This window comes from Rhipicephalus microplus, chromosome 1 (assembly GCF_043290135.1).
Source record: "Rhipicephalus microplus isolate Deutch F79 chromosome 1, USDA_Rmic, whole genome shotgun sequence".
NCBI classification, from domain to species: domain Eukaryota; kingdom Metazoa; phylum Arthropoda; class Arachnida; order Ixodida; family Ixodidae; genus Rhipicephalus; species Rhipicephalus microplus.
Window position 1 is genome coordinate 226,317,042 of NC_134700.1, and position 24,615 is coordinate 226,341,656.

Here is a 24,615-nt window from a genome sequence, read left to right on the forward strand (position 1 = left end):
AAGCGACTATCCTTGTATGCAGCACGTAGAAAACCTCTGCAGCCTCGCGGCTGTGCCTCCGCGTTATTTGCAAGAGGCATCACCACACAAAACCCCACTCGAGCCGAAATTTAGTGGACATCACTAGAAATACTACACCTGCGGCGTTGTTTTGTTTCTTCTTTATGGTGCACCGAACGTCTGAGCAGTTGAATCTATGCACAAACTTGACGCTCCAGCGCCCCGAGTCGCACACTAAAGCAGTTCTAGAAAAATCTACCCGCTTGCTCAATCGTTGTGAACGAAGGTGAAAGTGCGCTGCTGCAAATCGAGAACCGCAGCACAGTGCTATAATCCTGAGCCCAACACGAAGCAAACCCTTCTCTTTCGATTCCTTTTTTAGTGCCCTTTAAACAGCTACTGACATAGTTTGATTAACCGATCGCGGTTGCATTTTCTTTCTTAACCAATGTGTTCAACCCCTCCCAGGCACGAGTTTATTAAACTACCGCACGCAGGTTGCAATACAGGGCGGGTTTCGTATTGCCCCATATGAATTTCCGAAGACCGCGCAAGACAAATAAATGGGAGGGCGAGAAAATATGAAAGAATACCCTCCAAAGGTGACCGTTCCGCTGACGGAATCTTCCTCAGATCGCTCCGGCTCCGCTAGTTCGATTTCGGCTACCTTCGCAGCTGTACAGCACAGTAACGAACTCAAAAAGATGCTCTTATGTGGCCGCTATTGAGACATCTCCTCGCTCCACCTCGCACAATCGGTGAAGTACTAAAGTTAAAACGTAGACGAGAAAAGTCCACCGCCGCGCGCATAAACACAATTTGCTAAACGAAAGATACGTTCTCAGACACCCTGCTTGCGCTGCTGGAGCCGCCCACAATATCGTGGTGGACAGCCAGGTCAGGCGTCGAATGTAGTCCGCAGTCGTTGCTTCCACGAGTCAGAGACGGGAAAAATGTCGCGAGTATCCATCGCGGCGACATGCAGGATTCCGGCACATTGCTAGGTACTTATACCCCCTCCCTCTCACAACGTGACTGGTAGCAGTACGCGCGCTGCACCCGCGCTATCCATTCCGCCGAAGACGATCTCGATTACATGGTCTTCACGGAAGTTTTGGAACGCATTTGGACAACTAATAAATGCCCTCGAGTGCGTAAAATCGCAATTCCTTAGGCCTAATGGCGATGTTACAAAGCAGAATACGGTTGCTTCGGGTATTTAATGTGTGCCCGTTGCTTCCGTCGATGCCGCCAATGCGCTTTTGCCGACAATTGGGAGCACAAAGGGGCAATCGACAAACGAAAACTGAAAAGTACATGGCTAATAACTTACCTGCAAGCACGACCGGCGATGATGTTCTTGCAGCTGTTCCGAAAACAAGGAGATTTTGTTTGACGGCAAGCTCCAAGAGCTCAAGATGGCGATAGGCAGATCACTCACATTAGCGATGAAAACACTGCACCGCTGTACCGGCACCTGTCAGCGCATTTTCCGTGCCGTTCTCGGCCCAGTACTCGGCGATTTCGAGAAAGATCATGAAGACGGTGCCAAGTCTGTCACATGTGCATCGTTCACGCATTCATAACTATTAAGCCTACGCTGGCGAACAACTTTTGTGTACATTTCGTGACGTCACATGTCGCCTGTCACAAACCATTTTTAATGAGTTCATTGGAAGCGTCCTAAACACGCAAAGTAATGCAATACGAGCTGTTTATTTTTTTCTCTGGAGTCTGTCGGACTTTACATAGGCTCTAGAAGAGTGAATGGGCGCGTTTGTTTCTCTGAATATTCAAATATTCGCACGGATTTCTTCCGCGCAACGCAGTGCGTGGTGAGACGTGCTGCGCGCACTAACAAAATCATGATTTGCGGTTGGTTATCAGCGTGTAGTTCACACTGAGCGAATAACGACATGGTAACCAGACTGTTTACGACGCTCCACAAAGCTAAAATGGAGCGCTATATTTCCTTGTCGTTGGCTGTTTATAAAATGGCATCAAGTACATGTGGCCAGCGTGTTGACGTACGTTACGCACCCCGATATTTTCCTTCAAAGCTGTTGGAAATATTTGCACAATAATTTTTCTCGTAGCAGTTTCTATCATGCTGTTGTGGCAATAAGGAACAAGCAGCAACACACGCATGCACAAGGCAACGTAAAGGCTCCACCGTTCACACAGGAGCCGCAGGCACATGATTAAAAAAGTAATAATAAAAACGTCACAACAGCTATTATCCTCTGCTTCATTGAGATAACATGGACAGGGCATACATATTCAAGGTTGAATCTGCAAGAAATCATATCGTGCAGCTCGTTGTACTAATTGTAAAAAAAATTGTGTAAGCTCGAATTCTGCAATTATTTTACTTTGCTGACTGAACACAATCTGCCTAACATTTCACATAAGAGGATCTCTCTTTAAGTCAAATAGTTACTTAGTGAAGATCAACTTTTAAATACCTGATGGCTGTCTAGTAATGATTTATGCATGCTAATAAACAAATGTGCAATAAAATACTTCTCATTCAAACAATGGGCCTATAATCCTTCAATGCTTTGCAAATGTATATATGTGTACTTATATAAAATAATTTACGAAACGGCTAATGCACATTTAATTGATGGCTTTATCAACACTGTGTAAGTATCTTGTCTGACTCGACAACACTCGAATCACAAAAAAAAAAAAGCAGACGGGGCTTGCACTGAACCAAAAAGCAACAAGCCCTTGATGCCACCAGTGTCCACAAGTTGACGAATTTCTGATCTTGAACTATTTTTAGATTCAGCATTCATGAAGTTCATTCTGATTCGGTACATTCTTGAATGTAGCTTAATTTGTGCTGGTCCAGAAGAGAGTTACCATTTATAAATGTTCCGCCAAGCAATACCACCTTAACTGATGGCTACAACTCTAGAGATAAAAAATACAAGCGTTAAATTTTTGAGCATTTAGGAGCTATGTAAATTATCTTTCATTAACCCACAATCACTTTTAAGTGCATGTGTTGTAGCAGTGTTGCTTGCATTGATCTGATAGGAACATCAAGAAACGCTGGCAGCAACTTCACATTTATTCTCCTGAGGCTGTGAAATTTTCTGAATGCTTCTCATCACCCATAATGACAATGAAGAATGTTAACAAAGCTTAATTTTCAAAGTCGCATGCATACAAATATTGTGTATTGAGGAGTTATACTTGCACAACAATAAACATTCTAGAAAAAAAAATGATTTGCTCGGTAAAAATGCTCCATCAGGCAATTGGTATTCATTAGCATCAAGTAAAACAGCATCAAAGTCGCATGCATACAAATATTGTGTATTGAGGAGTTATACTTGCACAACAATAAACATTCTAGAAAAAAAATGATTTGCTCGGTAAAAATGCTCCATCAGCCAATTGGTATTCATTAGCATCAAGTAAAACAGCATAATAACGGTGAATTGAGTGAAAAATTCAGCTGACAGAGAAAAATGCGGGCTTGCAAATATGTTCAAACAAGCACATTGAGCCTATAAAAGCTGCAGCCGCAAAAAAGAAAAAGTAAACCACGAAAAAAGAAGAAAAAAAAACTCATTTCATGACTGTGTCAACCTCGAGCATACAAGCCTGCTTTCTGGTGGTAGTTAAATCAAGAAAGGCAGTTTGACTTAGAGCCACACTGTTCAGATAACATTTAATCGCACGCACTTTTGAAAAGCTAAAAGTCTGTGCTTGTTTACATCATTTTACTTACAGTACATAAAGCAGATAATTTTAAGCAATTAAAAGAAAGTTCATTAGCAAGGACAGATGGGAATCACTAAAGCCATGTGACCACATTTTTGATTTACGTAGCTATGCCTATGACAAAAAAAACAACAACATTTTATCGCACTTCCAAATGAAACATCCAAATACTTACAGTAATATACAAACACTTCTTGGTTTCGTTAACAAGTCCTTTCAACAATTTCTTGTTATAAATAAAGTAAGCTATAATAGTTTGTGCTCTAATGCTATTCTTTAAGTAGTTAAAAACATCCGAAAACTTTCTCTTTTTGACTGAACTAAGTATAGTAAGTATAGTACTAGAATAAAGTTTATATTACCACTTACTTTGTAAAAGAAGGAATAAAAGCAACAATACAGACAAAGATATACCTTGTTCCAAATGATAGGGTATTTTTATTTTCACATTTTCATCACAATTTTTTCTGCTCACATAAGCAAAACACAAGTATTAATGAATAACAATTGTGAGCGAAATTCTTCACTCAAATGATAACATTAAGATCCTCTCTATTCTTTCTTGAGATGCATGACCACCTGTCGTCATAATGCACAATTGTGATAACAATGAGATGATTAAAATTCAAGTTTAAAAAGTCACCACAACAGGATTCTGATGGATTCTTCAGGATTCTGATGGATTCTTCAATGCACAAGCCTATCATGATTGTTTTCATTCTGAAAAAGAAAAAAAAAATAACAATGGTTAGACACAACTATGTGGGAGTCAATAAAAACTGCACAAAACGAAGCCTCGTGCATCACCAACAACTGAGAAAATGACATGGTGGGTAGTGAGAGCAGTACGGACTATAGCGCCTCGTACTGCTGTCAATACGAAATACTCAAGTCTTCTACAAGAGGAAGACAACTTCGACTGTCATGGGCGCACGCTCAATATATTACAAACAGAGCGTTGCGTAAGCGATGACTACAGCATGTCACAGTCTAGCCTCCTTAAAGTGCTCTGCACTAAGTATAAGAATGATGTTACTTGAAATAAGAAGCAGGCAGTTGGGTTCAACAATACTGACTTGCCTTCTTCCAACCCTTTTTTTTTTTCCGCATGCATGTGTATGTGAGTATGAGTGAGCATGTGTACTTTTTACTGAATTAACTTCTGCCGACTTTTCACCCCCTCCTATACGTTAGAGAAGGAACGGTGAAACCCCAAAATAATTAGAAACACTACAAGTTCAACTGAGGTTTCAGAAACATGTGGCAAGGTTTATTTCGTCAAACTATCGCTGCACGGCTGAAGTGCTAGCTAGACTAACTTGACTACACTTTCACAGCAAAGAAATGTATAAAGACCCAAACTCCTCCATGGGCAGCTATTGGTGAGGCATTAATGCTAAATATACGCGAATAAAATATGCTTGGTTCTATTACATTCAGTAATATCGATCAAATCGCAGCTGCATCCTAGGACAGATGTCTCGAAGTTTTCTCTGCTTTCGAGAACAATCGGAAAGTTCAACAAGAAGTTGGGCAGTGCACTTTATCGGGCTGCTTGATGCATAGCAGGCGAAGAATAAAACAGCGTGAAGACACATCAGTGCCGTGCCTTCATCTCATCCTTTCGTAAGTGTTGTTTTTTTCTTCATCGGTACGACTGTCGACCACTGCTCAACACCGATATGTAGAAAAGATGTGCTGACACACTGTGCTGCAAGTGAAACATTACCCTCGAACTGAGCAAAACAATACACACTGTTCTTTAGTGTTTCCTTAGCAATGCTATTAGCATTGTTTTATAGTTTTTTTTAAATGCAAAATGCGAGAAGTTTATATTACCTACAGAATTTTTATGTGGCTTTTTTATGTTTGCGTGTCAAATGTTACACAATAATCTTCCATTGTGCTGTTACATTTGTCCTATCCCAATGTTAGTAGCTAAGTATTAAAGTAAGTTTATATGTGTTCTTCCATTGTGCATCGACTTTTTGGCAAGCAGTATCAGTAAATAAACAATAAATAAATAGTTAAAGGCCAGCTACCATGAAATGTTGCTTTGGCAAATTTTCTTACAAGTAATATAGAGGACTCAAGTAATATTGGAACAATTGCAGAGCTGTTAACCTTGCAGGCTTTATTCAGCACTTATGCATACAACTCATGCATTTGGTGGTTGTCACTATGACGTAGGACCGAGCGCACCACATCTGAGAAGCTGCAGCAGTTGTCACTTTATCTCAGAGGCCATTCCAAGGTGCTGAATGTTACAGCTAATGAGTAATTTTTTGAATTACGTGCAATGAAACCATCTGTTACTTCTTTCCAGTCTCGGTGTCAAAAACAGCCATTTTTACCAGCTCTTCACAATGCTGGTGAGTGTATTTTAATGGGCATGATTTGCACATGGGCTTTTCCTAATCTACATTATTTTGAACTATAATTGGATACAACGTATGGAGTGTAAAGAGGTCTCGCCCAGGTGAGTGAAGCGCAGCAGCCAATAATTGACTTTGCGACTACAGAAACATTCAAGGACTCAATAATGTTCTCCAAGGGCGGGGTTACCAGCTGTTCGGCTTTTGATGTCAGTCTAGGGTGCATGCCAATTGGGGGCAGGCTCAATAATGTTCTCCAAGGGCGGGGTTACCAGCTGTTCGGCTTTTGATGTCAGTCTAGGGTGCATGCCGATTGGGGGCAGGCTTGTCTGCCTCTGACGAGAAAATGTCGCAGACTTTTAAAGATGCATCTGACTACAGGCATTTTATGCAGCCCACAATCTTACCGCAGATTACTCTTGAATGAAAACTCAACTCAAGAAAGTAAGTTGAAATAAAAGTAGTTTTATAAAAGTAGCTTTAAAAATCACTCTGCAATTGCTTCAACATAATACTTAAACAATCAAGGATGCATCCACCAACTCGTGCTGCAGCTTTCGGCAACACCATTTGAGAACACCAAAAATAAGAACAAATTACGGGAAACAGTTACAAAGCTACCAAGCACCTTCACTACTGAATAGAATACACGAATTTTACGACGAATTTATGCAAGTGTCAAATGAATCATTCAAAACATTGCTCATTTCGCACTATATTGAGTTTGTCTGACAAAGCTGCTGTGTATATTTTCAACTTTCGTGTCTTAATTGCAAATTTTAGTTGTTGACTGGGGCAAAATGATCTATCAGTGTATTATGTAGCATTCTTTTTGTTGGTTCTTTGCAGACATAACATTTTTCTTCTCGCTTTTCTACTTTTTTTGTACACATGTTTTATTTTCGTGACTATTTAGTTGAATATGTATGTATAGTATATTTTGTATTGACTTGTGCTACGCACAGCATGCGTGCCGCACTGTCGTAGGAGCAGTAGCCTCTGTCAGGCCACACGGCCTTTAGCTTCTGCTTCCTTTCTATTGTAAACAGAAAAAATAAAGTCAATTTAATTCAATTCAAATGCTTGTATGCTTTCTATTGTAAACAGAAAAAATAAAGTCAATTTAATTCAATTCAAATGCTTGTATGCGCAATAAAGAAGTGACAGCTACACTACACCAGGAGGTTGTTCATTCACTGTAGACACAGCAAATGCTTTCGAAAAGACGGCTCAGCCAAAATGTCAGGCACAGAGTTGGGTCAAACTTGCAGTGTTTTGATACGTCACCTGTTGTATCATTAGGCTGTTATCACTTAGATCTTCCCCTGTGAGAACGCTTGTGAGGAGAGGCCTTTTCAGGACATCTCGGCATGTCTTCCATGTGCCCAACTGGGGAGGAGCTAGCATAGTCGCTTTCCGACGCAGTCAACTGCATTGTTGGCCAGCACGAGCCCAGTGAACATGAAATAGAGAATGCAAGCGCAATTCACTTAAAACACCCTTGGAAGACCTTTGTACTGCTTTGCAATCACGACTAGTATATAGACGTGAACTGCATTCAGTGTCGTCATGATGCTATGGCTCTCTTGTGAATCAATCTCTTGTAAATACGAAAATGTGAGAATAAATGCAGGTACCTTAACCCATCTTCACTAAGCAAAATATAGACCCGCTGCGGTGGTCTAGTGGCTAAGGTACTCTGCTGCTGACCCGCAGGTTGCGGGATTGAATCAAGACTGCAGTGGCTGCATTTTCGATGGAGGCAAAAATGCTGTAGGCCCGTGTGCTCAGATTTGGGTGCACGTTAAAGAACCCCAGGTGGTCTAAATTTCTGGAGCCCTCTACTACGGCATCTCTCATAATCATATAGTGGTTTTTGGACGTCAAACACCACTTATAAATCAAGATATAGGGAGCAAACAAAAACAATCAACCAAATTTTGCACAAACATCAACTCTTTAAGTAATCAACCCAAAACTAATGCAGAGCAACTCAAAGAAACCAGAGTACTAATTGAGGAGTGCCCATTTATACTTCTTGAGACAAAATCGCCTTACGAAATGGCATATTTGCCAGACACTAAACTTCTGATATTTATGAGATCCCACTTAGAAAAACAACTTGACTGGTTGGGGAAAAGACAGCACAACTTAGGTATTTTCAGAGTGGCCTAGGCACACACCTTTTCTGGGTTCCTACACTGCAAATCTGGAAACACCAGCTCATTTTAACTGCCCAGTAGGTTCTGGAAAGTGACAACCAATTGCATGTGGCTGTTGGTGTAGCCAATTGATGATGCTACACTGTTGATTTGTTGTCGCAGTTCTTTGCCATATGACAATTCAAAAGCTAATATGCGTAATCCAAAGAAAAATAAACATGATAAGTATTTGTAAGAGCCAGCATGACACAGTACTTGGGCACCTTCCAGCAGAGTTTTCCTGTGCTCCAGACACGTTCGTATATTTCAGATGATTGAATGATTAGTTTCAGACAGTGGGATCATAATTAGTCCTGCACAGTGTTAGAATATATGTCTAAATTGCCCCCTTTTATAAGCAAGGCACTTTTAGAAAGCAATTTCCAAGTGACTCTTGACAAAAGTATTGATTACACAGATCGAAGAGAAAGCACACTGTTTATTGTTGTGATAAGAAATATATCAGCTGCCAAAGAATTGGATAAAGGTTTAATGGTTGAGAAAAACAAACTCTCAATGCATAACAACGACAGCAGTAGAAACAGTTGCCAGTTGTTAAAATCTAATCTACTTCAAAATTCCTAGCAAACGCCCACCTCTGCAGCGAAAAATAATGCAACTAGATTTGGAAAGGACGCTTGCTCGATCGCACATCAAAATTCAAGATGGTGGAGGAAGAGACACTTAAAACAAATATATGTGCACAAGTGCTTCTACTAAAATACTTCATTGAATACATATTTATTTACCCTCTTCTGATAAATGAAAAAAGTGAATGCAAGAAGAAAAATAGCGTGAGGGATTGGGGGCTGTACCTTCTCAGTCATTCACGCATATTTCAAATCTTCTGAAAAGGGGTATGAGTGGTTGCTCGATATTTTACAGTATGTCAGCTCTTTCTGTCACCTTTGACACACAATTCGTAGGAATATTAAGAATTAAAAGGATTGTTTGTTACTCCTAACTAATGCAGCAGTTTGGGCATGTTCTAATCTATTTTTGAAGAGAAGTAAACGCGCAAGAAAAAATGGAAAAAGAAGCACACATACACCAGTATATGTAAATATGTATGCCTTTTTTCATGAGTGCCTTTCGTGAACTTCTAGTTCTTTCCAAGTATTCTTAATTTCAGAGACTCTGTATTTGTGTACACAACATGTTTTAGGGGCGAAGCTCCTTAAGGTGTGCGTCTGTACATCCTCTGAGGTATGTAGTTTTAAAAGAAGTAGGTAGCCATACGTAGCCATCTCTAATTTAGTTCTTGCAGTGTTCACTAGATGGTGGTAGTTGATGCGAGATATTATAAAACTAGATGGCGGTACTCAGAGTGTTCACTATAGTCGATGACAAGCTAAGAATAAAAAGTAGTGTACCGCCGTCCATTCGTATTATGCGCATCCAACTGCAGCCTCTTTTTCCTATGGCGTAACAATCATGATGAACCTATGACAAATTCAGCATGGCGCCATTCCCGACGAGACGCGATGTGCCGCTGCACCGAGACTGGGAGGTGTCCATTCGGTTTCCTGGTGGTGTTTACTTCGTCAAGAAGCTATTTCAATGACTCGCACTCAGCATTATCCTCGCTGGCCATCATTCGATGGCGACGTTTCTGATTTTACAGTGTTTGAAGTGCGCCGAAGCGGCAGAGCTTTATCGCGTTCCGTCATTTCGGCAGCGTGAAGCAGCAACTCAGCGTCTACTTCATCAGCCGCTCGCATGCACCAAGCATATTGCCTGAGGGTGACCACTCACGACGATTGTCGTCGCGGTCATTTGTGTGCAGTAAGGCAAAAGTAAAGTCTGAATTGGAGCGTCTGTGTTTTGTGGAATGCAAGCGTCTGTGATTTATAGCCCGCAAAAGTTGTGGCATCAGCGCAGCCACATGTGTGTGAGTGTCTGCCACATGTCTGCGATATGCGCTGTGCTGTGCACCGATATGAGTGATCTAAGTGCGGACAAGGCGTGAGAAAAAAGCGTCCAACAGAATCTGTTATGCGACACAGTATGAAAGTAAACAAACCAGGAGGAAAAAATATGCAATGTTCTATGCATCATAAAGCGAATTGTGGTCATCCAGTGGGTGTGTGATTAATTATGTGCCATGTTAAAGTGTCCATTGCATAAGTGCTTGTCTCACTCTCTATGCACAGATGCAGTGCATGAAAAACACCGTGTGAGCTTCTTCAAACCGCGTAATGACACACGCTATTTAATATCGCTGAATCTATCGTTATTGGTGCAGCAATAATGATCAATTACTATCAGTTGCATCAATTGTGATTATTACAAAGGTGACACTACTAAAACTATTATTGAGCAAAAAAAAAAAGAAAGATCTCATTTTTTAAGGTGTACGATACTTAATGATATATTATATGGTCTTAGCTCTGTCTAACATTTTTTTTTTGCATTTCACGTGTATTTTGTGCACATATTACGCAGTGATAACTTGTTTACATTAAACTAGAGTCCCGTGAAAGAAAACATGAAGGATGCATCGCACTTCCCTGTGAAAGCGAAGCCTGGTAGGCAATTAACTCCCATTCCCTGGAGAGATAAAACCCTCTAGCCAGCACAGACACCTTCGTACCAACACATTCATAGCAGGTAGTGGCCCCTGTTCCAGCAAAACTGGGTCGCATTATGAAAACATTGAATATTCAAGGGCTGACGGGGTCATAGCAAACTATCGAGTGCAAGTTGTAAAACCAAGAATATAAAAGTTTACGTACAGCTTTTAGTCACTGCCATTTAGCCACGTACATCGCCTTGTATGCAATGACTACCACTGTTAAACACAACGTGCGCTACGCGTTTTTATTTCCAAGAAAAAAGACATTGAATGAAGTATCAGCGTTTGTCTCAAACACAATGGCAAGCACCGAAACTCGAGACGCACATTCGGTATTTACGGCAGCACTAAGAATCAAAATTCACGACGTCCAATCTCAGATCACTTCTCCATTCTTTGCTTTGAGTCATAGTTGCCATAGTTACAGCAGATAGCGAGAACTTCTGGTAGCAAAAGTTTCAAAAAACAACATGAAAATTGCAAACGACCTTATAAAATTTCATTTATGCCCCTGTATTGTTTTTTCAAGGCAATAAAGAAGGATTGTTCTCTTTTAAACTTAACTTCACCTGTGGCATCGTTTGTTTAAGTACCACTATAGGTACCACGCAGGCACGTCGCCTTCGAGAGATGTACACCACTTCTTTGTGGACTCCTAGATGAGCGTGGTAGAGGGTGCCATTTAAACAACAGATATATTGCTAAGCTGACGCTGAACTCTGTGCCCTCACAAGTTTTCTTAACGAGGTTTGGTTTCTTTATCTCAATATAAATGAAGGATTACAAAATAATGGTTGTATGCAGGAAAATTATTGCCGTTGTTTGGGAACTACTTCTTATGTAGCGAGGAGGCATGGAAAATAAGGGCCCCCTCCCAAGCTACACCAAACCCCCCCCCCCCCCCCCAGTCATGGTGCAACGGGGGTTTGCAGCCCCTAATACAAAATACTGCAGATTTTAGGACCGGAGCTCCTTAAAGCGTAGTCTTGTCCGGCGTCGTAGTCGCGATGGCATTGTGCCACTCGCACCGCTAATACTCGGCTTGCTCACTAAATGATGTTGCGGAACTCGCTCCACCTTGATGCGTAGTCTAGTGTGATAGGAGATCGCTAGAGGCGCAGCTGAAAAGTGTGTTCGCTCTTGGCACCCTTCCTTTTTTGCCAGCGGTCTGGGTGCTTCGCGTATGAGCGAAGAAGTCGGCAGAGAGGAGGGCTCGGAAAGCGGCTACTGCACGCGGCACATGCTGCAGTGAGAGCCCGCAAAGCGGAAGCTGCACGGAAGCGCCAGCAAGAGGCATGGGCTGTCATCCTTAGCTGAGGGCCCATGAAACGGCGATGAAATGAGCACAAAGTGTTTTCCACATCTTCACATGACTATCGACTGGCAAGATTTACGAAGGCATTATGGTTTGCCGATGTGCCTTCAGAGCTGCGCCCACTCATTATCATTCACTCCGTGAATATGCTGCGATTTTTTTTTTTTCAACTGTTTGAGTCTCTGCCTTTCACTGTACTTTTCTGTCTTGTTTAAAACAAAACTGAAATGGGACGCAAGTATATTGTTCTTCCTCTGCACTTTAAAAAGACTTACTTCTCGGAATGGCGGATCACTACACAGACCAGACTGTGTGCAAACGTCCCTTACAACAACTTTTATGGAAGCCTAGCATTGAGCAGTTCACATACTTTTCTACATTGTAATATAGGCAAGACTTGAATATAAAATTACATGGCATTATTCTTGCAGGCTGCACAAGAGGCACATAAAGCTGTTCACCTTTGCTGGCAATCTATGCACTACAACTCGAACCTAAAGTTCATACCAGCTTTAGAAAGGCACAAGTACCAGCATGGACAAACAACAAAAGCCCCCACATGAACTATAAGAAACCCAGCAAAACAAACGGATGGAATACAATGCCACTTGCCAGTGTTGGTGCTGTTTTCATGGGTGAACTGGTAGCTGGCACTAAATGTGTCCCAGAAGTGGTGGTTGAAGGCCTAGAGGTAGAAGGCGGTAGTTCTGCTTCAGGGCTGTACGTAACTGCTGAGACTTCTGGAGAGAAATTGCTGGAGCAGAAACCCTCGTCACTAGCAGTTGAAACATTTTTGTTTTCTGCAATGTATCGAAGTGCCTTTGAGAATTCACTAGACAGCCTACTACGTGGCAAATTCCGAGAGGCTCCACGTATTTCTTCATCTAATGAAAGCTCCAAAGTTTCCTCTTCAAAGTGTGGGCCAACAGACAAGCATACACTGGATTTATTAAATTTTCCGGACACTTCCTTTGGATTTAGGCCTCTGCAGATTGCACATGTAATGGATAAATCTTTTTCAGATGGCATTTCAACATGGACAGTGGCAACAGCACTTAAATGTTTACGATTTGGCAAAGTGACACCAAATATGAACACAGGCTTTTCTGGCTCTGGGTGTTTACTAGAAAGCTCACTGGCATGATCATCATCCTTGCATGAAACCGAAGCCTGTTCACTATTGTCTGGTATTACTTTTGCCATACCATTCCTCTCACTATTTTCACCTGAGGAGAAAAACGAGGAAGCCGCATTCGGGGATAGCTCAGACATTGCAGTATTTGAGCCAGTTGACACTTTTTCTTTAGGAAGCTCATTTCCTGGGTGTTCTCTGGAAAGAATGCTTGCATCATAATGATTATCATTGCTCGATGAAATTAAGTTCGGCCATTCGCAGTCGATGCGACATCTTTTTCACCATTCTTCTCAATTGAGAAAGGTAAAGAGTTTATCACGGGGGTCAGTGGTGGCTGACAAGCTGCTGTGTACACATCAGTCAACGATTTTCCTCTCACCAGTTCTCGCTCCAGCTGCGTACTAGAAAGTTTGCCGACATCATCATTGCTAGATTTAATCCAGGTCGACGCATCTGCAGCTTTTTTATCATCCTCCTCAACTGAGACAAAAGGTAAGGAGTCTGTGATTGGGTTGGTCAATGGTGACTGACATGCAGCTGTGTCTAGACCAGTAAACAATTTCTCTCTATAATGGTCTTGCTCTGACTGCATGCTGGAAACCTTGCCGACATCATCATCGCTCGATGACATTGATGTTGCGCAATCTGCAGCTGACACTGCTTCTTTCATAACATTCTTTGCAATCGGGAAGAAAGTTGAGAAGTCTGCGATTGGGCTGGTCAATGGTGGCTGACACGCTGCTGAGTCTGGGCTAGTCAAGACTTTTTCTCTTGGAAGTTCTCCGTCTAGTCGAGTATAGAAAAGATTGCTGGCATCATCATTGCTGGAGGAAATCGAAGTAAAGCCATTTGTAGCTGGTATTGCTTCTTCCTCACCATTCTTCTCAACAGAGAAAGGAAAAGAGTCTGTCCCAGGGCTGATCACTGCTGGCTGACACGCTGCTGTGTCTAGGCCAGTCATTGAGTTTTCTCTAGGAAGTTTTTGCTTTTTTTGCATACTGAAAAGCTGGCCAACATCCTTGCTGGATGAAATCAAAGTCGAGTCATCTGCAACTGACACTGCTTCATCAATAACATCTTTTTCACTTGTGAAGCAAGCTGAGGAGTCTGTGATTGAACTTGCCAATGGTGGCTGACATGCTGTGTCTAGACCAGTCAATTTCTGTATAAAACATTCTAGCTCTGGCTGCGTATCGGAAAGCTTGCCAACATCATCATTGTGTGATGACATTGATATTGAGCGATCTGCAGCTGGTACTCCTTTTCCTATATAATTCTTCCCATCCAAGGAGAAAAGTGAGAAGTCTGAGACTGGGCTGTTTAATGGTGGCTGACATGCTGCTGTATCTGGGCCAGTGAATATTTCTCTTGGAAGTTTTCGTCCTTTCCGCATACTGGAAAGCTTGCCAACATCATTGCTGGATGAAATCGAAGTCCAGCCGTTTTCAGCTGCTACTGATCTTTCTTCACCCATCTTCTTAACTGAAGAGATAGGTAAGGAGTCTGTCACACGGCTGGTCACTTGCGGCTGACACGCTGCTGTGTCTCGTCCGGTCAACAACTTTTCTCTTGGAGGTTCTCGCTCTGTAAACATAGTGCGAATTTTGCCAACATCATCATTGCTGGTTAAAATTAATGTTGAGTCACCTACAGCTGATACTTCTTCTATAGTATCCTTCATAATTGAGGAGAAAAGTGAGAAGTCTGTGACAGGGCTGTTTGATGATGCCTGACATGCTGCTGCATCTAGGCCAGACAAGGATTTTTCTCTTGGAAGTTCTTGCTCAGGCGGAGTACTGGAAAGATTGCGGGCATCATCACCATTATTGCTTGAAGAAATTGAACTCAAACCACCTGTAGCTGGTATTGCTTTCTCCTCACCATTCTTTTCAACTGAAAAAAGAGAAGAGTCTGTCACAGAGTTGGGTCCTGGTGGTTGACATGCTGCTGCATCTAGGCCAGACAAGGATTTTTCTCTTGGAAGTTCTGGCTCAGGCGGAGTACTGGAAAGATTGCGGGCATCATCACCATCATTGCTTGATGAAATTGAACTCAAGCCATCTGTAGCTGGTATTGCTTTCACCTCACCATTCTGCTCAACTGAGAAAAGAGAAGAGTCTGTCACAGAGCTGGGTCCTGGTGGTTGACACGCTGCTGTATCAGGGCCAGTCAAGACTTTTTCCCTTCGCAGTTCTCGCTCTAGCGGAGTACTGGAAAGATTGCGGGCATCATTACAATCATTGCTTGATGTAATTGAACTCCAACCATCTGTACCTAACATTACTTTTTCCTCAGCACTATTCTCAACCGAGAAAAGAGAAGAGTCTGTTACAGAGCTGGGTACTGGTGGCTGACATGCTGCTGTGTCTAGGCCAGTCAATGATTTTTCTCTAGAAAGTATTTGTTTTTTCTGCATACTGGAAAGCTTGCCAACATCATTGCTGGATAAATTCAAGGTTAAGCCATCTTTAGCTGCTATTGATCTTTTATCACCATTGTTCTCAGTTGAAGAGAAAGGTAAGGAGTCTGTCACAGGGCTGGTCACTTGTGGCTGACATGCTGCTGTGTCTGGGCCAGTCAAGACTTTTTCTCTTGGAAGTTCTCGCTTTAGCCGACTACTGTAAAGATTGCTGGCATTAACATCATCATTGCTACACGAAATCGAAGTTGAGCCATCTGTAGCTCGTTTTGCTTCTTCCTCACCATTTTTGTCAGTTGAGAAGAAAGATAAAGAGTCTGTCACAGGTCTGGTTAATGGTGGCTGACACGCTGCTGTGCCTGGGCCAGTCGGCACTTTTTCACTAAGAAGGTCTCGCTCTGGCTGCATAGTGGAAAGCTTGCCAATTTCATCATTGCTGGATGAAATTGTTTTTGAGTCATCTGCAGCTGATACTGCTTCTTTTTCACCGTTAACTAACAAGAAAGGTGAGGAGTCTGTGACTGAGCTGTGCAATGGTGGCTGATATGTCACTGTGTATGAGCCAATTGACACTTCTTGTGTTGGAAACTGTTGCTCTAGCTTTGCACAGGAAAGCTTGCCTGCAGAATCATCATTTCTAAATGAAACAGAAGGCAGGCTGTCTGCAGCTCGTACCGATTTTTTCACAGCATTCTTCTCACATAAAGAAACTGGCAAAGAACCTGCAACTTGAGATAACCGAGATGATGCTGTGTCTAGGCCGGTTGACGACTTTTGTTTGTGAAGCTCTGGCTCTCGACGTGCAGTGGAAAGCATGTTGGATGGTGCTGATGTCACAGCATTATCAGATGGTAGCGCTTCTGTACTATTCTTCTCACTGGAGGACAAAGGCGGGGAGCCTTCAAATGAGCTGGGCAATGGTGGCTCACACTTTGCTATCTCCAAGCCAATTGATGCTTTCAAGCCTATGAAAGTTGCTGATGACTATGATACTGCCATATCAGTTGATGCACTTCGTGACGATAATGGTGAGTCTACTGTAGATGTCTCCTTGGAGTTTGTTCTGGGTTCAACGGAAGTTGCCAGCTCCATTGTCTTAGCAGTTGCTGCCCTAAATAGTAATGGCAAGTCTACTGTAGATGTCTCCTTGGAGTTTGTTCTGGGTTCAACGGAAGTTGCCAGCTCCATTGTCTTAGCAGTTGCTGCCCTAAATAGTAATGGCAAGTCTACTGTAGATGTCTCCTTGGTGTCTGTTCTGGGTTCAATAGAAGTTGCCACATCCGTTGCCGTAGCAGTTGCTGCCCTAAATAGTAATGGCAAGTCTACTGTAGATGTCTCCTCGGTGTCTGTTCTGGGTTCAATAGAAGTTGCCACATTTGTTGCCGTAGCAGTTGCTGCCCCAAATAGTAATGGCAAGTCTACTGTAGATGTCTTCTTGGTGTCTGTTCTGGGTTCAACGGAAGTTGCCAGCTGCATTGCCTTAGCAGTTGCTACTCTAGATGGTAATGGCAAGTTTACTGTAGATGTCTCCTTGGTGTCTGTTCTGGGTTCAATAGAAGTTACCACGTCCGTTGCCATAGCAGTTGCTGCACTAGATGGTAATGGCAAGTCTACTGCAGATGTCCCCTTGGTGTCGTCTGTTCTGGGCCCAACAGAAGTTGCCAGCTCATTTGTCATAACAGTTGTTGCAATAGATGATGATGACGAGTCTACTGTAGATGTACCCTTGGTGTCTCTCCTGGGTCCAATGGAAGTTACCAGCTTCCCCCCTCCCCTTCTGGACATGGCACTGGTGGTATTTGCTGGCACATAAAACTCATACGTTTGAGAAGTGTGCAATGTTGCAGCTGGCACTGCTGCACCATCAAGATGCATGGACACAGCTGGCATTGATGATTCCTTGTAGTCCTGCATAGGAGGCAGTACAGTAGCTAGTGCAAAGGCCGATGCAAGGCCTGGTGCAGGGGCTGGAGTTTGTGGTTCTGCACTGTGACGAAAGGCCAATGTTTGGCCCACATTCCCAGTTGCAGAGTCAGATGGAGCACAGCTGGCAAATGATGTAGACGGAGGTGGATGGCTAACATGATGTGCAACCTGAGGCAAGGAAGAAAAAAATGGAAAAGAAGTGTTGAACTGTACTCTGCTTCAAGTGTGAGTGCCACAAGTGCAGACCAGCACCATCTCAAAATTAATCTATCTTGACAGTACTCAGACTGAAGATGCGGTAATCAAGGACACTGCTCAACAACATGCAGCAGCATGCACTATCAGTATGTACAACTGAAAATACAAAGGATTCTAAAAACTGTTTCAATGTGTTGTTATATGTTTTCAAACTGACTTGCATTTGAAAGAGTAGCTTAAATAAATCTCTGAGCATACATTTGGTTCTGCTCCATATTTAGAGGCCAGCTACAGAACAAGTATATCCGACTTCTATGTGTAATTATGCCTAACAGGCAGTTCTAACCACTCTGTTTATGCTTGTGTTGATAGTGTAATTACAGCAAGCCCTTCATCCTATACAGAATCAATCAATCAATCAATCAATCAATCAATCAATCAAAGAACTTATATAGGATAAAGCACAGTTGTGCAGAATGGCAAACAAGGGCAGCTCCACAACAACATGTTTATAATAACAGGCAGTTCTAACCGCTCTGTTTATGCTTATGTTGATAGTGTAATTACAGCAAGCCCTGCATCCTATACAGAATCAATCAATAAATCAATCAATCAATCAATCAAAGAACTTATATAGGATAAAGCACAGTTGTGCAGAATGGCAAACAAGGGCAGCTCCACAACAACATGTTTATAATAACAGGCAGTTCTAACCGCTCTGTATATGCTTATGTTGATAGTGTAATTACAGCAAGCCCTGCATCCTATACAGAATCATTCAATCAATCAATCAATCAATTAAAGAACTTATATAGGATAAAGCACAGTTGTGCAGAATGGCAAACAAGGGCAGCTCCACAACAACATGTTTATAATGCTATGAAAACATGTTTCAAATTGATATACCCTTTGTAGCTGCAATCTATTTCTAAGAATTAGGTGCACCACAACTGCACTCTATATTCCACAAGTCCACAAAACCAAAACTCCTTTCCCGCTTCCATGACGAGAGCACTTTTTCAACAAATTCAAACCACCCGAGTTATATGGCCAGAGTAGCATAAGTGAATATTCTCACCTGTCTTGGCATGCTATAAAAGCTTTGAACTGGCACATTTGTTATGGCTGTGGTGCCATGTGATGGAACAAATGGCTGCAATAGAAAATGGAACCTCAGAGGCTGAGCCCACGGTAGAAAAGCGATTGGATAGCCCAAGTAAGACATGGGGTAGTTTCCATAAGCAGGGCTTTGCATGTGTGGAGTAGAAGGAGGTGTTGAAGCACGGCGTGGGCCTCTTGCAGATTGTAGTCTGGCTCTGTCCGAAGCCAATGCCTTGCGACGAGAGTAGCCACGGTCTGAGCCACGGCCTATGGATTGCTCAGAGCCTTCATTCTGGTGCTGCAAGGGGGATGCAGCATCTGCTGTCAACATAGTCCTTGCAGCCACTTCATCAACGTTTTTCTGTGAAAAAAATAAATAAATAAAAATCAACAAAGCATCCATACTGTTTACATGACACCTTAATAAAGGTGACATAGGCTGCAGAATGTGAGAAAATAAAATTTTGTGCTATGAACTGCATTAATTTTTATACTACATTGTTTATATTCTCGTTACTCAGTAATATTTAGCAACTAAATCATCACAAACTCTTATAGGATTACTCATAGACATACAGGGGAGACTCATAGCAAACAGGGGAGGCACGAATGGGTAGCCACCACTTCCTAGTTTTCAGCCACTGCATTTTGACATTAAAGGCCTCAGTAGGAGGGGCGCAGGGCTGAGAAGCGACCTGGCATCTCCTAATAGATATTGTCATGCGATAAGAGCTCGAAGGAACGTACAAAAGGATGTGACTGTCAAAAATCTCAGAGACAAAGAAGGGCCTCTCCGCTGGCACGGGTTGCTCGTCTTCGTCTTCACCGGCACAGAACTGACCCACTGTTTACTGGCACAGAACACCAGGTGGCATTACTCCTCCTCCCAAGAAAGCATCGACCCGATGCTCAAACAAAAGTGTGCACAGCAGTGGGTCGAAGTAGGTAAGATAAAGAAACATTAAACAAATTAGTGCACGAGAGAAAATGCGTCCTGGGCCCGGCACATTAAACAAATTAGTGCACCAGAGAAAATGCGTCCTGGGCCCGGCAATTGGAAATAAACGGCATTCACTGTTCACATGAAGAGTTCACTGGCACAAGAAGAAAATTCGCATCAGCGCGTTAAGTATGGTTTTAGGCGGACTGCGTGTACAGTCTCTGGGCGTGGTAACCTGCGCTGGGATGATGGTGAGCCTCCGTCTGGAACCACTTCGTAGTTCACGTCGCTCACACGTCTGAGTACTTTGTAAGGTCCAAAGTACTTCCTCAAGAGTTTCTCACTGAGACCTCGCCGCCTATTGGGTGTCCAAACCCAAACTTGGTCACCAGGTTCATAATTAACTTCTCGATGGTGGATGTTGTACCGTCGTGCATCTGCACACTGTTGAGTTCGGATGTGCACACGGGCCAGTTGACATGCTTCCTCAGCGTGCTGAATGTACTCATTGATGTCGGGGGCTAATTGGTCGAGCTTGACGATGTCATCTCACATGTTATGAGCGGCAACGAAGTCATAGTGGACAAGCCAATCTTCAACATCCTCATGGACAGCACCATAAAAGGGATTCGGCGTTCGTGGTTTGAACAGCGTATATTGCAATGGCGTTGCGCCTTCCATACCGGCTGTGTCGGAGCTGCTAGGGACAGCGCTGCCTGGAATAGTTGGGGCCATCATCTCTTCTGAGAGAAGTCCGAACTCAGGGTACAGTTCACGGATCTTACGTACAAAGGGACGCCACTGTCGAAAATCTCAGAGACAAAGAAGGGCATCTCCGCTGGCACGGGTTGCTCGTCTTCGTCTTCCTCGTTCACCGGCACAGAACTGACCCACTGTTCACTGGCACAGAACACCAGGTGGCAATATCAACTATGCGATGACTTCTTTTATTACTCTAGCAGCGAAAAGGCACTAAAACACTCACAATTCTTTGTAATCACTACTTCTGCAACATTTCATCAGCCCTAACCATTTCGAGCTTGTTTTTGTTGCAGGTTCTCACTAATATATTGAGCTTTTCGAGAAAAAAAAAAAAGGTCGATAAACAGCATTCCCAAGATGCTGTTATAAAACTTGGAACATAAGAAATAGCACTAAACGATATAAATGTGGTTTCTACTGTGTTGGTTGCGAGGACAACTTTAGCACAAGTGAAGCAAGCACTGTTTTTGTTAACCCCCGAGTTTTTTGCCTCACTTGCAATAAAGCTTTTTAAGACGCATTATGCACTAACTGGCCCATCAATGTAGCCTGCTTATCCATAATGCTCGTAGATCTAACGACCACTTCTTTAATGACCACTTTTATTAGTTGAATGCAGTCATCATAAAATATCTTGAAAACGTAACATGTTCACTCTACCATGGTGCAAAACAATATGTCTCTTAGGGCAGGTAATAACCGCGGAGCCGAATTACGAGATTGAAGTAACTAGAACAATAAGAATGGGATAGAGCACATTCGGCAAGCACTCTCAAATTATGACAGGTATATTTTCTCTGTCCCTCAAGAGGAAGGTATATAACAGCTGTATCTTACCGGTACTTAGCTACGGAGCAGAAACCTGGAGACTTACAAAGAGGGTTCAGCTTAAATTGAGGACGACGCAGCGAGCAATGGAAAGAAAAATGGTAGGTGTAACCTTAAGAGACAAGAAGAGAGCAGAGTGGATTAGGGGACAAACGGGGGTTAAGAATATCATACTTGAAATAAAGAAGAGGAAATGGACATGGGCCGGGCATGTAGCGCGTAGACAGGATAACTGCTGGTCATTAAGGGTAACTAACTGGATTCCCAGAGAAGGGAAGCGGGTTAGGGGGAGACAGAAGGTTAGGTGGGCAGATGAGATTAAGAAGTTTGCGGGTATAAATTGGCAGCAGCAAGCACAGGACTGGGTTAACTGGCGGAACATGGGAGAGGCCTTTGTCCTGCAGTGGACGTAGTCAGGCTGATGATGATGATGATGATGATGGTGGTGGTGGTGGTGCAAAACAATATGTCTCAGCCACAAAGTTACGTATTTTGTATAACTATTGTAAGGTCCCGGAATGAAGAGAGCGAGAGCACCATGCTCTTAGAGTGAACAGACACAGTAGACGCGGTTAGAACGAGCCAAGCCAACAACACATTTATTTACCTACATTTTGAACGACGATATCGTATGCCAAATTATTTTAACATCATAAATTGTGATCCACACGCTAAACAACCTTACACAATATTACTCAACACTCAACAGCATAAACGCAATAACACACATAAGGCTGCTTTGCCAACGCTTGACTCACCACGTGAGCTCACCGCAGATGGCCCACGGTGTCCTCCACGGCAGACCCACCGCTGGGTTGGGGAGATGTGAGGGTGCTGACACCCCCTGTAAAAGTTGTTTGCGCCGCATGACGCACGTGTCTCGCCCAAAAGCCGAATTTCGAGTTACAATTACCGGGCGGTAGGTGGAGTTGTGTTCGCGCTGATTATCATCACCATGGTGTAACGCCAGCAGTGCCCCTGGCAGAAGGCAAGCCTTGGTGGCGGGCGAGAGTTGAGCAAGTCTCTTTTGCGCGTGGCGGTTGTCGCGAACGGTTGTCTCTAGCGTGGGTCCTTGGCGCGTGGCACCGCGGGCTGTGCGTCGGGGGCCCTCGTCGTAAGCAAAGCGTTGGAGATGCCGCCTTGGATGTGCTATTGTGTGTATGTCATGTTATTGTCTGTTTGTCGTGTTGTGTTTGTCATGGAGTAGATGGCGTATTGTGTTGATAACGACTGATGTATCGATTCAGCGGACGATATCGTCGTTTTAAATTGGTCAAATAAATGTGTGTTGTTGTTTGGTTTGTACAGACTGTGTCTGCTATGCCCTTTCACTCCAAGAGCGTGGCATGGTGCTCACCAATTCGAGACCCCACAATGGATGAACCAGTTTTTGGGACTTTCAAGTGCCATTTAAAAATGAAAATTCCTTTAGAGTTGTGAGAAGAATGCTCGATTCTCCCACTATTATTCACAATCTTTGCATTTCCACCAGGACCTAGCATGCCTAGGCCAGTTGTCAGCTCTTTCAATAAAACAGTTGCAGTTGTTGCTGATCTAAAGTGAATAGCAACAGCATAAGTTTTTTTTGTTCTTATGACAGTGTCTAGATATAAATATCTATCACGAGTCACCAGAAAAGACAAATCCAGTCATCACACAGTGCACTCTTGATCACATCTGAGCCCAATCAGGATCCAGTTTGATCTCTTGTGATTAGCAAGCTATATAAAGCAGCTTAACACAGTCAAAATATTTAACACAAAATAAATTTGATCTCAATCAAAAGTGCTTGTGTGACACGAGTACAAGACACGCAGATGAGTCAACAGCAAAAAATATCTTGACCTGCACTATACTTAATATAGAAATATGCTTAAACCTCGATATAACAAACCTGAATATAATGAAATATTGGTTCTGATGACATGAATAGGCTTGCAATAGACGGTGTTAGGAATATACGCATATAACAAATTTTTGGATAAAAATAAACTTATTTTGGTGTAAAATTCAATTTCGTTATAATGATGCTTGAGTGTATTCTAAGATGTCAGGACAGCTTTTTCAGATTTCAATGTTGGATCAAAAATTATGGGATCAAAAAGAGAAACCAACCATGATGCGTTCCACAGCTGTTTTTTGTTGCTTGACTTCGGCCAGGACATGCCTGTGACTGTCAAGTTGATCTTTGATCATGCTTTGACTGGCCTCCTGCATCTGCTGAAGCTGGCTCATAGCCAGCTCCTGGTGTAGCAACAGGGATTTCAGCCGCAGCTCCAAAATTTGGCTGGCAAAGGCAGGTGCGTCTGCAGTGGCATCTGCGTTTTGCTTTGGTGGTGGTGCCTCAGGGGTTGCCTGCAGCGGGTGGGCAAGATAATCTAATCAATCTCCTGAGCAGGGTGCTTTGCTACATGAATCTACAATTCACACAAATACAATCTAAAGGTGTGCTATCTATAACAACACAAAGCTTGGTGTAGTGCACTGCAGCTATAAAAACAGGATGAGCCTAAACGTTGCGACTTATTTGAAGGATCGACTTCTCAACATATCCACAGTGTAAAAGCTTGAAACTTCATTGGGTAGCATTATTCATGGGCGTCGAGGAGTTTACAACAAAGAATTATCACATTGTACACCCAGTTTTGCAGCACTCGAAAGGTGTTTTCGCTCGGGCCACTTTTACTGCTTACATGTTATTTGGGTTTACAGCAGAGCACAAAGGCTTGTGATAGGCAGTGGCATAGACTGATATTCGTTTCAAGGTGGGGGGGGATTGTCCTTGATTTGATGTGTGGTACAGGCAGGAAAGTGTGGTCAGCATCATTTTGTGCTCCCTATACCATGGCGTAAAAAAAAAAGTTTTCAATGGGGAAGGGGGGGGGGGGCACAGGCATGTTGTGCCACTGGTAATAGGTGTAACGTTTGTCTTTCCTATCTTTTTTTTTTTCTCATGTGCCGAGATTCTAGAGTCAACCTCTGCATTTTGTGCACAGCTGCGGCGTATCAGGCAAGAGAGAGAGAGAGAGAGATCAGAAAAGCCTTATTAACAGTTGGCAAACAAGAAAATTTGGCAGTTGTCACAGTTATTGGCATAGCTGT

General features: G+C 42.8%; 2 protein-coding genes across 5 annotated transcripts in view; both read right to left on the bottom strand.

Annotated features, from left to right (window-relative positions):
- The window catches only part of LOC119159598 (Tousled-like kinase), a 157,584-nt gene extending 155,894 nt beyond the window's left edge, over positions 1-1,690 (bottom strand). The window contains exons 1-2 of one of the 2 annotated variants that reach the window (XM_075891460.1): positions 1,442-1,690; positions 1,334-1,366 (exon numbers count right to left, since the gene is read on the bottom strand). The gene's annotated coding sequence lies outside the window, so the exon portion shown is untranslated. Of the gene's footprint in view, positions 1-593; positions 1,224-1,333; positions 1,367-1,441 lie in introns of those variants that run through there. The other variant, XM_075891461.1, reaches the window with a different exon arrangement.
- Positions 1,691-4,149: 2,459 nt separating this feature from the next.
- Positions 4,150-24,615, bottom strand: part of LOC119159594 (RANBP2-like and GRIP domain-containing protein 5/6) — a 69,067-nt gene continuing 48,601 nt past the window's right edge. For 2 of the 3 annotated variants that reach the window (XM_075891467.1, XM_075891466.1), the window contains exons 20-23: positions 23,629-23,868; positions 18,961-19,344; positions 12,817-17,852; positions 7,406-7,542 (exon numbers count right to left, since the gene is read on the bottom strand). In XM_075891467.1, coding sequence (XP_075747582.1) covers positions 16,743-17,852; positions 18,961-19,344; positions 23,629-23,868 — 1,734 coding nt within the window. In that variant the 3' untranslated portion in view covers positions 7,406-7,542; positions 12,817-16,742. Of the gene's footprint in view, positions 4,459-7,400; positions 7,543-12,816; positions 17,853-18,960; positions 19,345-23,628; positions 23,869-24,615 lie in introns of those variants that run through there. The other variant, XM_037412396.2, reaches the window with a different exon arrangement.